Consider the following 18,671-nt stretch of genomic DNA (forward strand, 5'->3'; position numbering starts at 1 on the left):
CGTTTTGACAAAGTCATTAAAAATTTGCAGAAGTTAAGGCTCAGAAAAATTATAGTGCTATTATTCATTACTGTATAGCCGGTGAGTAGCTGTAAGTGCTTTCCCCTTTCTTTAAAAAAAAAAAAAAGATATAATAAAAACATGTTAATCTGTTATTTTGTTTTCTTTGCATACAGTATCAGTTTCCTATTTCCGCTATAACAAATTACCACAAATTGAGGGTCTTAAAATAACACAAATTCATTATCCCATAGTTCTATAGGTCAGAAGTCCTAAAAGTGAGGTATCTGCAGGGCTGCATTCCTTCTGTGGCCTCCAGGAAAGAATTGGTTTCCTTGCCTCCTAAACTAACTTCTAAAGGTCCTCTGTATTGCTAGGCTGTGGTCCTTTCCTCCATCTTCAGTTCACCAAGTAACATTTTCAAATCAATCTCTCTCTCTCTCTCTTCCTCCCCTTCCCTGCCATGGTGTCCCCCGGCCCCAAGATTTATATATTGAAACCTAATCCCCAGTATAGTGGTATTTGGAGGTGGGGTCAGTGGGGTGTGATTGGGTCATGAGGGTGGAGCCCTCATGAATGAGATTAGTGCTCTTATGTAAGGGACTCAAGATAGATTCCTTGTTCCTTCCTGGTCTATTAACTAAGAAGCAGCTTCTCATCAGACACCAAATCTGTTGGTACCTTGATCTTGGACTTCCAGCTTCCAAAACCGTGAGAAATCAATTTCTGTCATTTTTACAGCACCCAATCTCTGGTGTTTTGTTACGGCAGCCCAGGTGGACTAGCACATTCTTTCTCTCACTACTCCTGTTGTGATACCTTCTTAATTGTGACACTTGTGCTTCCTTCTTTTAAGGACCTTTTCGATTACACTGGACCCACCTAGTTAATCCAGGATAATCTCCCCATTTTAAGATCAACTTAATCACATCTGCAAAGTCCCTTTTGTCATAAAAGGTAACAAATTCTTATGTTCTCAGGATTAGGCCATGGACATTTTGTGGGAGCCATTTTTATGCCCATGACATGTACATATATACTGTAATATGTATACATTCATTAATCATATGAATGTATATACATGTTCATATACATTATACATAAATATGAAGCTCAATAAATGAAAATTTTCATTGTCTTTTGTGGCAATTATTATTATTTCATTCCATGATTATTATTGAAAAGAATTTTGTCATATAGAAGAAAGAGAATGTTAAAACTAATCAATCCTAGTGTAAAATATTCTAGATATGTTCCTGGTAAATAGTCTGCTATTCCTCTTAAATAAACATATACCTCTTGTAAATAAAATAATTATTCACAGTAACCTTTTAGTTAACTTTTAGTTAACTTTTAGTTAACTTTAGTTAACTCTTTTAGTTAACTAAATCAAATACAATATTCGTAAGCCACCAATCTGAAAAAATAATGTTGCAAAACTTTATTTATAAAAACTTTTTTTAAGTGTAAGATTGAGAAGGTCCTTTGCGGGGTGGGGGCGGTTGTTGTGGATGTTTTCAACACTGATACAGTAAAAATGTCTACTGACCATTTGGTAGAAATCAATTTTCTTTTTGTTACTTATTCCTTTAGAAGCAGATGTCCAAATATCTTCCTGACTTTATACAGTCTCAGAACATAGCAAGATACATTTGAAGCAAGATTCCTAATGGCATATGGAGGCATTGTTTTTCTTCCATTTTCACAGCAACTAAGATTAATGAACAAAGAACAAGTGGCTGACATGAAGCCTACCCATGGGGGTGCCGACGCCATAACCTTTGGAGTCTATGAGGCCGCCAATCTGTGTCAGGTTACAGTTCCTCTGAGTGACAAACTCAATGGTTGTTGACTCCATTAGGAAAGCATAATCAGAGGTGAGGACTCTCTGGATTCCTTCTTCATTACTTTTGACGAGCACGGACTGCCTCCTGCTACTCATAAAGGCCCACATTTTGTCATATGTGGAGATTTTTGATTTCTGGGGAAAAATAAAATACATAAGAAAGACATTTCTTAGTTTCCACACGATCCTACAATATTTAGATGAAATTGACCATATTTAGTTTGCTCATCCTACCTTATAACTGTATTAGTAATAACAGTGATACTAAGCCACAAAACAATCAAAATCTGTATAAAAACATTTCTCATAGCAATTCCTCATCGTATTTCCAGGTATAGAGCAGATTTATTTAACAAATGTATAAAAAATGTCCTGATGTTCAAAAGTTCACAACTAGTAAATCATAGGAGGCAATAAACAAGAGAAAATAAACAAGATTAATAAGGACGGTTTTTTGTGTTTGTATCTCACATGAATATCTCATGTGTACAATTTTATCCTTCAACATTACTATAACATCAAATTTGGAAGACGCAAACACTGGACACTAAGAGGTTTTTTTCTCCCCCCGAATTCAGTTGACTATAAGACAGATGTTACATTATCCCCCAAGGATAACATACAGATATAGGTTGAAGAGATGAGAGGAATTTGTTACAAATAAGGATATTACAAATAAGAATGACTACATTTCTGCTAAGACACAATCGGGACACCACAGAACTTCTTTAACCTGCCTCAGGACAACAGGAAATCAATCATTCAGGTCTTACTAACTAACGATTCCTGGACCAAGAAAATAGAAGAGTTTTTACATCCAACCGGAAATTCTCAGTAGGGCTTCAGTACGATCAATTGCTAAAGGAAAGAAATGGGTTTTGTTCAGAAGGCACTGGTAAAACATAAACAGGAAAAAGGTTAGCATCTGCTTATGGAAAGCTCGTCTGTGAAACCTTTATCTTAGTTTAATTCTTATACAATCACAAAAAATAATACTGCAACAATAAACACAAGAAGGATATTCACCATACTGGTTGCTCTGTCATGAAAATTCAAAACTATTTTCAAATAAATAGATATGCAATCTTTTGCAGCTTAAGCGTGCATTTAGTCCTACATGTGCCAGGACATAAATGTGATATTACTCCTTCCACTAAAAGGTAGGTACACAGTAATATTTAGAAAAATTCTGGAATTATTTCAATGATAAAATGGGAAGAAAAACCTTAATTTTGGGGGGAAAAAATACCTAAAGGTACAATAAGTGCTTTATAAAAACAAGTAGCTTTAGAGCTAAGAAAGGGTAGACGTGTAAACCTTTGCTCTCCAATGACACTAAAACATGCTAAAAGGCCAGTGGCTTAAAATGGGAAAGAAGGTGGCTAGAACCCCCAGAATAAGATTGATATGATTACAAATTTGGGCAGCTATGGAGGCATGTCAGTTGTTTTCAAGTAAAATAATCAAATGTTAGGAGTAGAAAAGGGAAATGAAAGGAATAATTAAGACTATGATGAAATTCTTACTGGAATAATTAAGACCAGTAGTGAGATTTTGCAAAGATGTATCTGGCTATCCAAATTAGTAACATAATGAGGATAGCTAGAACAAGTTCATTTCCTTTCAAAGGTAAAGAATTTTTCTCCTAATGTTTTGGATTAAGTGAGGCCAAAATACAAAATAGAATCAAAATCAGAGCTCACCTGCAGGTTAAAGAGATTTTATGTAAAAAAAAAAACTTGGATACAGTTTTTGATTTAGTGAATCTGTGACTGATAATAAACACAATCCAAAAATGTAATACTAAAAATTTACGTAATCAAAATTACATGCTCATTTCTTGACAATTTAAAATGTAACATCTTTAATGGAGACTGATAGTGTAATATCATAACATGGGTGTACTCATTGAGGCCAAAAATCAAGCAGAGATAAAAAGTGTACAAAAAGTTATTCTTACTTGTATTGTTCATAAATCTCCTAAATTCTCTGCCTTATTTTAGTTATAGGAACATTAGCAATAAATACATTTTATTGCTTTAGTTACATGATTTTCAATTCATGATAACATGTTCCATCACTGAAGAGTTTATTTAAATAAAAACTTGAGGACTAGTAATTTTGTCCAAAACAAAGGGAGAATATAATGTTTACAATGGCACTAATCATTTAAATAGTATAATTATGTCTTTCTCTTTTTTAACATTAAAAGAAAATTTTAGTTTAAACATTATGCAACACAATTTAAAAGAAGAGAATTACATTTTTAACAGTACATGAATGTATCCATTATTAATATTTTGCTGTGGTACAGCAAAGTGAATCAGTTACACATATACATATATCCACTCCTTTTTAGATTCTTTCCCCATATAGGCCATTACAGAGTATTGAGTAGAGCTCCCTGTGCTATACAGTAGGTCCTTATTAATCATTTCCTACCTTCCATTATTACTTAAGTATCTCTTATTTTCTGGAATCTATTGTCTATGATTTTTGTACAGGTTTACTCATCTTTCCTGTCTGCAGAAAATATAAGTATTTCTATTGTTCCTATATGGCATAATAGGTTTTGATAGAAAAGTTACCCAAATCGTTTTGTTTCTCATAATAAAAATAAAAAGCCAAATAATAAATATTTCAATTTAGAAATATTGACTACTTGCTGCTCACACACATTCTATATGGCTTGCTTGCTTGTTTTGCTGTCATTCTTTAACCACAATTTCCAGCTGAGCACAGTTATCTCTCAATTATGGCTGTGAAACACAATGCTGCGTAGAAAAGATATGGGAAGTAAGATTAAAAGCCATTACTACCTTTGTAGACTGCATGTGTGTATGTGTGCGGTATGTAATGCCATTCAACTCTTAAACAACTTCTACAGAAAGTTGAAATAGAAAATTAATCTTTAGCATTGCCTGGAAATTTTATTAGTTTTATCATTTTCAGTAGTGAAGATGGTATAGTGCATCACTGGTTTAAAAACACAAGATCTGAACAACATGAATTTTACTGAAACCCTTAAATTTAAAGCAGCTAAGATGGCTTATAAAATATTTGAAGAAAGTATCTGAACAAACTCTTAGGCTGAATATGAAGATTACGAGGCTTTTTTCTCTATAAATCTGGCCACTCATAAATACTTGATTACCTATACTTAACTAATATATAGATAAATTCTGAATAATGTAGGCCTGAGCCAGAAGTAATGATCACTAATTCTATATCTCTTATTAATAGAAGATATGTCCTTATGCAAGCCAGTTAATCTTTTAATTCCAGTTTACATAATAGTCAAATATCTTTGCTAAACTTACAGGGTTTTTGTGAGGATCATATAAGACAGTACACATAAACACACTATGCAGTAGTAAGACATTTTTCTAACTCCAATTATTTTTTAAAAAGAGAGCATACTACTCCCAAGTGCTTGTGTTTTATTTTTCTTAAGAAACACCGAGTATTCTGGCAAAGATGGAAGGTTGAATATCATCTTTGAACACATGTCCTCTCCTATGGCATGAAACCACAAGGCAAAAGAGAAATGGATAGGGTGCAACAAAAACAAAATTTTGCAAGCTGGAAAGCAGATAGATGAATTGTAACTGAGCTAACCAACAATTAGGACCCCCTTCTCCCCTGTAAAAGTTTCTGAGATTGGCATTTCTACATCCTTCTCAAAGCCGGAATGATCAAACGTCTAACAAAAGTAGAATTTATTGAAAAAATGTCTTAAAAACAACTATCTCTGAGCAGCTTGGTGACTGCTCGATCCCACCCAAGCAAAGGACTAGAGGTTTTATTCTCTGGGAAGAAAACAAGAGTGCACTGGAGGAAGTGGAGCTACCGGGCCCATATTGAAACCAGAAGGAAGAGGTTGGAGTCTACAGCCCATGTTGAGACCAGTCAGCATTCTGTCTGTTTTGGTTCTTTGAATTCCTCCAAGAAGATATTTTTAAGCAAAACTGGACTGCTCTAAAGAGATAATAATAATATTAATAACAATAATAGTAATAATAGCAGTTAGCACATATAATAGCATGTGCTAAACATTATTCTAAATTATTTATACGTATTAAAATTTTTTAAGTTTTACAAGATTTCTAGTAGGTGGTAGTATTTTTGTCCCCATTCTAAAATTAGAAAACCAAAACACAGAGTGCTTTATAATATGCCTAAATTCATGTGGCCTCTTCCTAGCAAAACCAGGAATCAAACATGGGCAGATTAGCTACCAAGTTCATAGTCTTAATTATTGCACTATATCAACTGCATCTAAAGGCACATATCATGGATTTCCAACAAAACAACCCACTATATCACCCTAAAGTGAAGCTCATAGTTTTTCACACTTAACTAAGCACCCAGAGCTTGCAGTGAGTCTCTAACCTAAATTATAAAGACCAAAACAAATAAAATGGCATAAATGTCTTCAGAGAGGTAATAGATGCTGCACAAATGCAAAGAAAAAAATGTAAATGGACTCTGTTGAAAGAAAATGCATTCAGAGAACAAATACATATTAAAAATCTGATATCAAAAATGGAAACCTCAAGTGAAATGTAGAATAAAAGAGAATTTAAAACACTGCAATTGGCTTGACCTCTAATTTCAGAATATTCATATTAAATACATGTGGAATTATACTGATATGATACTCTAAGATCTAATGTGTAAGGAGGAAATAAGAAGCCTCAGCTAGTTTTAGTTCTAATAAAATAGAAAATTGTTGAACATTTTCAAGGTAAAATAGACTGTAGGATCTCTAAGGTTAAAATCAATAGATAGAAGCTGTATAAGTTAAAGATTAGGAATAAGAACTCATTTAAGGTCAGTAAGCAGGTATTTAAAATTAATAATCAAATATTTGTATGCTGAGTGTGAAAGTTTATGTAAACTTATTTAGAAATAAGGATATACCAAGTTGCAATGTGAACTAAAGATCGTAGGTGGAAGGTGCAGCATGTTGAAAGAAAGACCTGTATACTATGTTCTGCTGACTCTCCTGTTAGACTAAGGTTAGTTTCATTCAGTGAAGTAGCTACTGATCATTGCCAAGGGACGTGATAAAATCGTGGATGGAGACTAAGCTGCTGAGCTAAATGTGCACAGTCTTTGAAAGTCCTCTAGCCACAGGGATACAGAGAAGTGAGGACCTACATAGAATACCAGAACAGACTCAGGAATTGGGACACAGCTTGGCCCTGTGCATCACTGTTGCCAAATTCATTAGGAAAGACATTCCAGAAGAATGTTTTATTTAAGAGGAATACGAAAAATGAAAGTCAGGTAATAAACTAAGCATCAGAAAATATAATTTTCTGTAAGGGAAGAATTGAGATAATGGCAAATTAGGGCACAGAAGAGAAACTATTCAGATAGAGTATAGCCAAGTTAAAAACAAAAAATTTAATCAGTGAAAAAAAAAAGAATATCTTGTTTCACTCCTTTACTTCACAAATGAGAAAACTAAGGCTACTTGATAAGAAAAAAATATTAGCAGTGAAGGTAGATTTGTAAAGAGTAAAATGCTGATAGGATTTATGACATCATGGTTTTAAAGAAGAATTTTAATTCCATAACAAGACAATAACTTCTTTGGCAAAAATGAAAAACAGTCCTAAGTATTATCATTACAGTTAGGCTGTACATAGTAATATAAAGTCACACAAATAAATCAAGTCTCAGAGATACTGCTTGAAGTGAATATTAAAATCAAAGCACTGTAAAGGAAAAGCATATTTAAAATGTTTGAAATAAAATCGTCTTATTTTCTCACACAACCCACCCCGCTGCTCTAAATACTGGAATAAATTTCTTTCTTTTGTGTGTGTGTGTGTGTCTCATATTAAAGACACTTTTCCTTCTGTGTTACATCAGACAGATTTAGGATGTCAATGTTTAGCAGTGTTTATTTTATCAAAATGCTGAGGCTTGTAAGTTGATTTGGTTTTTGCTACATCAGCACAAAACCAATAAAACTAGTTCATAAGGCACTGTCTTTTTATAATAGCAGTTTTCATGGGCTATGAAACATCAACAGAAGGATAAAAGAAAAAATTCTTGTCAAGAATAAACTTACAAAGAATAAGAAATACAACACTTTTTAAAACTTCACAGATGCCAAAAGATTGTGTGCTTTACAAAGAGCATTCAGTATACTTAAAATATTTAAAACATATAGCTAATGATTCCAAATTTAAGGATACATAGCTTTCATTTCTGATAGAATTCAAAATAAAGTTTGCAAACTGAAATTACCTGGCTCTTTGAAGATCTCCAATATCTAATGGGTTTTAGGCAACATTTTTCCTGAGCATTTTAGAGAGAGATTTTTAGACACAGTAAGATATTGATACAAGGATAGTGCTTTGAAATTTTGTTTCTATCCCATCTAAAATGCTATGAAAGCCAATAAAGTAAGGGCTACTCTTGTACCATTGGAGTAGATCTTTTATTGTAAGCAACAAAGTTTACAAATTCAAAGCCACTTAAAAAAAAATCTTTGATTTAAATTCTTTAGGACACGAATGAATTCTTCTCCCCCATTCACTTTGATTGCTGTCAAATACAAATTAAAATTTAGAAACCATCTTGTGTTCATTGGACCTATTTTTATAAACCTGTCAGATACCCTAAAAATGATAAGAAAATATTTGCTAGACCTCTAGAAGTTAATTTAAAATTAACTTTTTAAGTGTGTTCTAGAGGAAAGCTTATTTTCTTGAATAAGAGGGAAAAATCTTTAATATTAATCTTGTTTGAACTATCATAACCACAAAGCATCAACAGTACAAAGAAAATCCAGTACTGTTTTGTAATATGTTTTTTATACATAATATTTGAAGCGTTGACTACAACTCAGATTTTTAAAAAAGTTTATCAAGTAGTACAACACCTAAAACATCTTGAAGTAACTTCCTCCCGTTGCGGAGCACAGGCCCTGGACGCGCAGGCTCAGCGGCCATGGCTCACGGGCCCAGCCGCTCCGCGGCATGTGGGATCTTCCTGGACCGGGGCATGAACCCGCGTCCCCTGCATCGGCAGGCAGACTCTCAACCACTGTGCCACGAGGGAAGCCCCCAAAGTAACTTTTAAAAAGACTTTATTTATGTTAAGAACCCATTTATTTTTATTTAAAAAATAAACATTCATGAAAAAATATTTTCTCACCTAAACCATAATGTGTGGCAGAATTAGTTGAACTCTGGTGTATGGATGAAAGTGGTGAAATTACTAAAAGAAGAGGCAGTAATTTATGATGATTTTCCTTAATTACCAAAGTAAATTTGGTGTCATTGGTACTTACTCAAATCATTCCTTTTCAATAAAGTCCACATTACCAATTTGGTTTCTAATATTAACTTAAATATTTGGTTATATGTGCTATAATAACATTTATTCTTCTGTTATGAAAAAGTCGCATGTAATCATTCCTAATATGTGGTTTGAAAAAGCCCATAGCAAGGGAGACCTTGGTAAAGGAGAATTTGGCTGAGATTTGCATTTTAATTTTTTATTACAGTAAATAAATTACCAACAATAGTGGAACATATGTGCTAGGTAAGAACAGCTGAGCCCTATCTGGACTCATCTGACCTTGGTCACTAGGAAATTAGAGTTAATTCAGGAAAACAGGACTGAAGCCATATGTGGTTCATATCAAAGGTGGATCTGAGGCTAGTGCAGTGATCTGAAAGCATTTGGTTGTTAGCAAACCTGTCAGTCCTTGGGATAATTCTGGCAGTTTTATCTTGAAGCATCTGCAATCTCTTAAAACACGATATTTGAAGAGAAAGACAATGAAAGAGAATTGCTCTTCTCATCGTTATGGAGAGTTAATAGAGGAATAAGAGAGAGAATTATGACTGAGCATAATAGGATGGGCAGCAAGTTTAAAGTGATTTGGTGCAGTTAAAGGCAGTTATCCTTCTGAGGCAGTTGAGCCAGGATTTGATAGTTCATTCTGCACTATTCAGAATCCCTACTGATGATTCTTCTGGTCATTGCATTTTATTCTTTAAATGAGATATCTTGAAATTTCCTGGTCAAATATTTTCTTTTCTTATAAATAATAGTAATCAGCAATATAGTTTACTATCATTTGGTCAAATTTAAATAAAATTAGGAAACTTGACTTCACTGGGTCAATGGAGGACCTTGAACCACAATTTCTTGGCCATATCTAACAAAATGCTTCCCTAACAATTTCAAAGAAATGTTATGAGGAATAAATGAGAAAATTCATATAAAGTCACTTCGACAAGCTATAAAGCTCTCTAAAGATATCAGGATTTTATTCTTATTGCAAATTTTATGTGATCAACCAGTGGAGGAACATAGTAACTCTCTACTAGGACTGCAGCATATAACTACTATATTCTTATATCTCTGGCTTTACCTTTAGAATAATTTATAATTTATAGGAACATGGAAACATTCACTTGCTTACCCATTCACTCACTTGTTCTTTCATATTTATTGAGCAACAGCTTGGTGTAAAGGACCATGCCAGGCACTATGCATGTAGAGGTTAGACCAAAACAAAGCATGGCCCCTGTCTTAGCAAAGCTTAATGTCCCATAAATACAGGAAAAGTAAACTAAGAATTATGAAATGGTGTGATAAATGCCTTGACAAGGGACAGATGAGGTGTAACCTACATTGATGAGGGGATGTATGACAGGAAGTCAGAGGAAATAATTCCTTTTCCTTTAGGATTCAAATCAATTACAGTTTTGCTGGGTCTCTCACTCCTTTCTAATTAAAACTCTGAACTATAAATAGGTGTGGGGAAAAAAATCCTCAACATTTGAAACTCTTAAAGGAATCATTGTTCTCACTTTCAGCCAGTACCCGTTCCAGGATTTCTAAACTCTTCAGGGAGGTGATGCAAACCTCATCAAAATATTTTAAGAATGTTGTTTAGATACATAATGTTTGTACTGCTGTAACCTTATATACGTCAAAATATACACAAAATGGATACTTTGTTTCTAAATAGTAAATAAATGACCTTAGATGGCCATAGGGAGGAGAGAGAAACAGTTTTAATCACTTCTCCATCCACTGGCTAAACATGCATACTTAATCATGATAACCATGAATTTAATATGTATAAGGTAATTGCATCAATGATTATATAAATCACTAACCTGAGGTACATTTTTTTCTGGCCACACCATGCGGCTTATGGGATCTTAGTTCCCCCACCAGGGATGGAACCCATGCCTCCCTGCAGTGAAAGCACTGAGTCCTAACCACTGGACTACCAGGGAAGTCCCTGAGGCACGTCTTACGTAGAAGAGCCACATCTGACCTAGGTGCTTGAACTTGCCATTTTCTCCAGCTCGACTGTACTTCCTTTGCATATCTGTATGCCTCACACCTTTACCTCCTTCTGATCTTTGGTCAAACATCGCCTTTCCAAAGGGACTTCCACTATTTACTCTATTTATAATTCCAATTCCAATGTAACACAGATATGCCTGCTGCTTTATTGTTATCCATAGCACTTAATAACTATGCAGTATATTACATATTTCCTATTTTTATTTATATATCTGTTCAGTTCCTATCTCCCTTTGCTGTGAGATAAACTGCATGAAGATGCAGAGTTTTGCCTTGTTTTGTTCATCATTATAGCACCTCTACTTAGAATAGTGCCTGGTGTACAGTACGTACCAGTAGCTATTTATTGAATAAATCAGCTTAAAAAATAAATAAATGTATAAATGTGTACAATGGAATTATTTATCTTGTGGTAGAATTTAGAAGACAGGAATATTAGTCTCAGCTCTGGTGTTACGAAGCTAAGTGATATTTCATGAGTAATTTCATATCTCTAGAACTCAGTTTGCTCATCTGCAGAATAAATGGGTTAAACCATATAAATTCTATATCATTCACCAGAGATAGTCTATATAATTTTACATATTTAGAAGAATAGGCACATTTACTTTTTTCATATTCTGTTCATGCCTTAATTTAATAAGGAAAAGAATACCATTGGCCTAGTTTTAAAGCAAAGCATAAAGAAATCCACATCACTGAACTGCATAAATAATTTTCAACCCTATTTCAATGTTAAAGTGTAGCTTTAATGTGTAAACGAAAAATACTAGAATGTATTTCACATTCTACATATCTCAGGGATGGGAAGTAAATTAGCGTCCTCTTTGTTCTTTTCCCACTTTTAGACCATCACTGTCCCCCACCCCTTTTGGAAAACAAACAAAGGTATAAACCTTTGTTCTGTTAAGACTCATGCCATACAAACTTACTACCTGATTCCTCTTACTACAGTCTTCTATTCATTTTCTGGTTATGGCATCATTCTTAAAAAAACTGTAGTGCCCAAAGGTTGGTTTCTATCAGTGATGAACTAGTAAATGTTTAACAATTTGGCTCTCTGGACTTCCCTGGTGGTGCAGTGGTTAAGAATCCGCCTGCCAATGCAGGGGATACGGGTTAGATCCCTGGTCTGGGAAGATCCTACATGCCGCAGAGCCCTAGAGCCCGCGAACCACAACTACTGAAGAGCCTGTGCTCTGCAACAAGAGAAGCCACTGCAATGAGAAGCCCACGCACCGCAACAAGGAGTAGCCCCCATTCGCGTCAACTAGAGAAAGCCCGCACGCAGCAACGAAGACCCAACACAGCCAGAAATAAAAATAAATAAATTTATATATTAAAAAAACAGTTCCGTTTGGCTCTCTGGAAAAGTGGAAAGGCCAGATTTGTAGCGTTTCCTGGTTTTTATGGTTTAAATATTCCCACTCTCACCATTTGAAACTATGGACTTGATACCAACAAAACTATGAAATTCTTAAAACTATAACTCCTGCAAGTCAATATAAGCCAGCTCCAGTATACCCCTTCTTCTCCTTCCCCCAAAGTCCTGAGTGATTTCTCAGTTATTTGACCATCATTTCCAATCACTTTCTTACTAGCACCTCATTCACCCCAAACCATGGTTGTATATATCAACACCTGAAATATCTTTGCTTCAAAATCAATTATTCAAATATCCTACTCTGTGATTATAACCTCTTTCTTTCCTAGTTTTCTTATTTCGTTTCTTTACTGGTTGTAGTTTCCAATCTCATTGGTGTCTCATGCCTGGTAATGACCTACCTTCCAATTCATTTGCTTCCTCTACTTCTTTATATTCCACTTTGTTCAGGTGAGCTTCCATGATCCATAATTTAAAAATTATTGTTGCTAATATCCTAAACTCATTAACCTCTCTCTCTTTTCTTTGGACCACCTAACCTAACAAAAACCTGAGTAAACCCAACTCTTCACTTCCTCTAAGTTTGTATCAAGGCAGCAGAATTGCTGGAGAATCTCATACTATCATTATGAAGAGCAAAGCAAAGTAGATGCTCATCGCTGCCCAGAAAGATAATACTTCTCTCAATTTCTTCTCTACAATTCCTATTTCAACTTTCTCTCCTTTCCCCAAATTCAAAACCTGTGGATTCATTCACTGTTGGAGGTTGATCATTGCTTCATAGAGACAAATTAAACCGTGTATGAGAGCTGACTCAAACACCAAGCCAAAGCCCTTCTCACAGCAAAAATCTTCTTAAATCATAATCTCTCCTCTCTCTTTCTGTTCTGTTACCCTTTCTTCCAAAGGGAATCCTTTATTTTGTGGTTTGTATTCTACCACATCCTTTTGTCTTTTTCAGGAATATTAACACACTGATTTCTCTCTTATTACTCCTCTTTGATAATATTGTGGCATTCTCAAATCTTTTAGATCTTAACTTCCCTTCATCTAGTTGATATTCCCTCCACCTCTAGTTACCATATTTTCTCTTTCCTCCACTTTACAACAGAATTCATCAAAGAGTTGTCTTCATTATTTCATTTCTTTATTTTCTACCCAATCCTCTATCCACTCCAGTCTGTTTTCCAGTCACATCCTTTTATTGAAATAAATCTGACTAAATATACCAGTGACCTCCATATTTTTAAATATAAGTAGATTTTTTAATTTTTTGTCCTCAGGTCACCAGACCACCCTTCAACATGCAATGCCCTTAACCATTCCTGCATTCCTGACACACTCTCCTAACCACTCTCTTCACATCCACTGCTACCCCTTCCAGTTTCTTCTCTACACTAAGCCAGAATGATCGTTCTAAATCTCAAACTTGATCATGTCAACCCACAGTTTATTAACTCTCTTACAAGGCTCCCTGTTACTCTCAAGATGAAAAGATAGTAATAACACAGGCTACAAAGTTCTAACAGGCAAAGCTAGTTGACTACCCATTCTCTCATTATTTTCTAACCTCTTTCTAACAGAATATATATTTCCTATCCTCCTGTTCATAACAAGATAGTCATGTAACCCAATTATGCCCAATGACATAATAAAAAAATGTTAATGGGGCTTCTGATGAACACTTTTTGATAGGGCAGATTCAGTTGGCATGCTCCCAGTAGCTTCCTAGACTAATTCTATGTTCTCAGAGTACACTGTAGCCATCCTTTGCAGTTTTTAAGTATATATTCTATTTAATTATCATTTGGTTAATTTCCATATTCCTCAGGGCTTTTTTTGAGTCACGGTGTCTAGTGTATCTCTACACTTACTGCAGGTACTGAAAGAAAGGCACCCAGGGCTTCCTTGGTGGTGCAGTGGTTAAGAATCCGCCTGCCAATGCAGGGGACACGGGTTCGAGCTCTGGTCTGGGAAGATCCCACATGCCGTGGAGCAACTAAGCCCGTGCGCCACAACTACTAAGCCTGCGCTCTAGAGCCCGCGAGCCACAACTACTGAAGCCTGCACATGTAGGGCCCATGCTCTGCAACAAGAGAAGCCACCGCAGTGAGAAGTCCACACACTGCAACAAAGAGTAGCCCCCGCCTGCCGCAACTAGAGAAAGCCCCGCTCGTCACAACTAGAGAAATCCCGGGCACAGCAACAAAGACCCAACACAGCCAAGAATAAATAAAAATAAAATAAATAAATTTATTAAAAAAAAAAAAGAAAGGCACCCAATAAATATTTGAAAGAATGAATACAGTGCATTAATGAAGTGTTATTATCAAAAATATAATATCACTGAAGAAGCATCCTAAGGAAAAATTCAAGAATACATGTTTATTAATTCTAAAGTATTAACTACACATAAAGTTATTATAGAATAGCTGAAGGAAATATTCAGATCGATCATAAAGATTTATTAAATCTAATCTTCATGCAGGTAAGTTTAAATAATAGGCTAATTATCTCTAACGTTGGAATCCATTAAATGAAGACTCAGATTGATATTGCTATATATATTCTTAACTCTTTTTCTTAAAACTACTCTTAGCTTAGAACTTATTATGTGCAAATGCTATGCTAAGCAATTTAAGAACACAATGTTAATTAAATACTCATACCCCTGTGAGACAGGTTTTGTGATAACCATCACAAAAATGAGAAAAGTGTGATTAGGGTAATTAAACATGTATCCCAAGGCTTAAGGCAGACTCACAACTTATATACTAAAGCAAGTTTCTGTGAGTTATAACAGTAGGCACAATTTTGCTGAAATTGCTTTTCTGTAATTAATTGTTGGTATTATTTAAGGCAGTGATTTAGAGATAAGCCAAAATATACTTTCCAAAATAAGTACTGTAAGATGAAGCAAAATAGATGCAAGACAATAGATTCTGGCTAACAGGTTAAACAATCATAAATTTAAAAGGAAACACCCAAAATACTTATGCAGAACAATAATATATGTAATGAAAAAAAGAACACAACAAAATCCAGTAGAAATACCAAAAGAAGAAGGAAAAAAGACAGAAATTATATGCATAGTACGATTGAGTTGAATAGTTTTCAAGAACCATCCTTTGAAGTTAACTCCAAAAATGATATTTTTAAGTATGTGTTAAGTGATACCTAAATAAAGCTAAATTTAACCTTAAAGTTAAGAGGATGGTAAGAATAGTTTGGGCTTGTCAGTGAGTGTGTGTAAGATATGTTGGCAACCTGTTCAACTCAGGAGTGCAAGAAGAATATTTTAAGCAGCTAGAGGCTAAAATCGATCCAGTTCCAGGCCAGCTTACATGGAACATGACTAAGTATCCAGCATTTACCAGCATGGGGTCTCTTCCAGGCAGGAATGCCAACAATTACATGGTTTATTATTTTACACTGTCGTCCATCAAAGGCAGTGGTGGAAACAACTTGCGTGTATTCTAGCCATAACACTTTTGTATTTAACTAAAATTACTTTTGTCAAGCCTTCATTCTTTGTTTTGATACAAAGATCTCTGCTAGAATCTTCTATCTGTACCTTAGAGTGGAAATAGGTCACATGTGGCTATGTCTCTAATTAGTATTCACTTCCTAGCATCCAATAATCATTACAATTTAGAAAAGGATAGATTTTTGGGTTGTCTTTTATGTACTGTCTTGATAATATTGGCAATTAATTTTGCTTCTCCTTTTGTCCAAATTTTTAATTTGGTACCCACCTATTTTTTTTTTTAATAGCTCCCCGTCTCTGAGTTAGAGTTCTATACCTAGGTAGCTACAGGTCTGACTCCATTTTATTCTTGCTTGCAAAAGCTTAAGCTTTAATTTTGTTCAATAGGCTCCATCCCATGCCAGACCTTTCTTTCTCTGCAGACACAATCCCTCAAGAAGAGTAGACCCAGCCAAGCCTTCTATTCCAGTGACCTATGTTGTTTTCCAAATAGGGCCAACCTTGAACTTTATTTGATCACAGTTAATCTATGTAATCTGTGGAACTTTCAACTTCTTTTCCAGAAGGAATGTCCACATTTTTAGAGTGAATGACCTAAGTATAAGGTATAGTAGTACTAAAAACAAGCAAACAAAAACTCCAAATAAGCTAGGCTTCCAAAGTGTAGTTACAAAAATAAATTTGTGTACATGTATGTGTGTGTTCCTATTTAGTCAGCCAATTTTGTCAAAGTTTTGAATGAGGAAAAGCTACTTAACTGAAAATCTATCTTCCCTCAAATTCATTTAACAAAGTACATAAAGCTCTTTATCAAGTTTTGAAATGTTACCTAGTTAGATGTATGTAAGTGATTTTTCAAATTATAACAAAAAGACCCATTTAAAAGGAAAAGAAAAAGAAAGTTAATTTTAAAAACTAGAGAGGAGAATTGTTCTTGACAATGCCAATGAACTTAAAAAAATATATGGATTGCTTGGATAAATATCTAACTATACTCATAAAAAACAATAAAATTTTCTGACATATTTATATGCAGAGAGCTTTTGTCCTTAAATGTGTTGTCACCAGTCTGGCCATACTGTGGTTGAAACAAATAAAGAAAGGTATAGGCTAGTATTTAAAACACAAACTGACTTACACTCACAAAATTAACTTTTAAAATTTTGAATTAATTTTGGATGTAACTGAAGTTTCAAGGCCACTTTAAAAAATTACAACCATAATTCAGCCTTCTTAATGCACAGGCATGGGAGTTCAGCTGTGAGTTAAAATGCATGAAATTAGATATGGATGAATTTAGTTAAATAAAAGAAACATTAACGGAAAATATGGTGCAAAATAAAAATAGTAAACCTAACTTAGGAATGTGATTAAGAATACCAATAAATCTCTAAAAAGACAAAACAGTAAAACTTTAGGTCATCACCTTCACTCTCATTAATGGGCATTAAAACTCTATTAAAAACATAAATTAGCAAATTTCTAACTGGAAGCTAATGAATAGCATTAGTTAAAATTGCATTATAAATAATACAGTATAAAAATGATCTGAAGAGAAACTAAAGTTCAGTAAACATAACATAGATGGACTTTTAATTTGTAATATATTTATATGACTATTCACCCTGTGGAGAGTATAATTTTAACCATCTAATCACTAACAGGGAAAGTAAAACTGAAGGACTAGTTTACCTTCAGTATTGATATGTAATGATAATTTGGTACTCACTTTTGCATTTGAGAATTTTATGAAAACAAAGCACTTGTCTACTCTGATACTTAATAGCTGGGAAATTAGTAACACTAACAATATTAGAAAATACAGTGCAATATTATTTGAATTTTTTCTGTTTAGCCATCTGTCTTTACCAGTCATATTTTCTATCTTGCCTTAGAAAACAAAAAATGTTTTTCATAAAAAGCGTTAGTCTTTTCACTAGAATGAATTTGTTCTATTTTTTACCTCCCATGTGACTGTGACCATGTCCAGAAAGCACATAGCTCTCTATAAAGAGAAAATGAAACAATAACTTCTTGTTATATGAACATTATCTAATCAACACATCTAAATAACTGTTGCACCTTCAAAATAGTCACTTTATTTTAAACTTGCTTGCATTTTTTAAATTCTTTTTTTAGAATTGCCTTAAGATGTTATACTGTATCTTTTCAAATACACTCATTAATAACAATTTTATAACCTATTAGGGTAAATTTTCTTTTTGAAATAAGCCAAAGTATTTGGAATAAAACAACGTAAGTGTAAGCCATACACTCATTTTGCTGTTAGTATTCTGAAAGCAAGGATAGCTATAAAGTAAAAGAGCTGGTTTCCTTGTGCTGTCTAACTGTGTTCTGAAAACAATTCCAAAAGGAAAGCTCTAAGAATTTTTTTTAGCAAATCACAGTATCAAATTTATTTTCTTGAGGTGTTTCCTTTGTGAAATGTTATTCATTTCCTGTATACAATCTACAGTATTTGTTCCTAATGTAGTCCTCTTAAGTTAAAGATTTTTTTTCTTTATTGTAAATATTTTTATCTAGCAGAAAAATATTTACATAAAAAACTAAATCTGCCTAAAATCTCTTTAACATCCATA

At 34.1% G+C, this 18,671-nt stretch overlaps 1 protein-coding gene across 3 annotated transcripts in view; it reads right to left on the bottom strand.

Annotated features, from left to right (window-relative positions):
• Positions 1-18,671, bottom strand: part of GRIK2 (glutamate ionotropic receptor kainate type subunit 2) — a gene marked incomplete at both ends in the record, with an annotated part of 633,053 nt that overhangs the window by 31,093 nt on the left and 583,289 nt on the right. For all 3 annotated transcript variants that reach the window (XM_082855302.1, XM_082855303.1, XM_082855304.1), the window contains one exon: positions 1,756-1,981. In XM_082855302.1, coding sequence (XP_082711428.1) covers positions 1,756-1,981 — 226 coding nt within the window. The remainder of the gene's footprint in view (positions 1-1,755; positions 1,982-18,671) is intronic.

The sequence above is a fragment of the Leucopleurus acutus genome, assembly GCF_964270905.1.
Source record: "Leucopleurus acutus genome assembly, chromosome: 15".
NCBI lineage: Eukaryota > Metazoa > Chordata > Mammalia > Artiodactyla > Delphinidae > Leucopleurus > Leucopleurus acutus.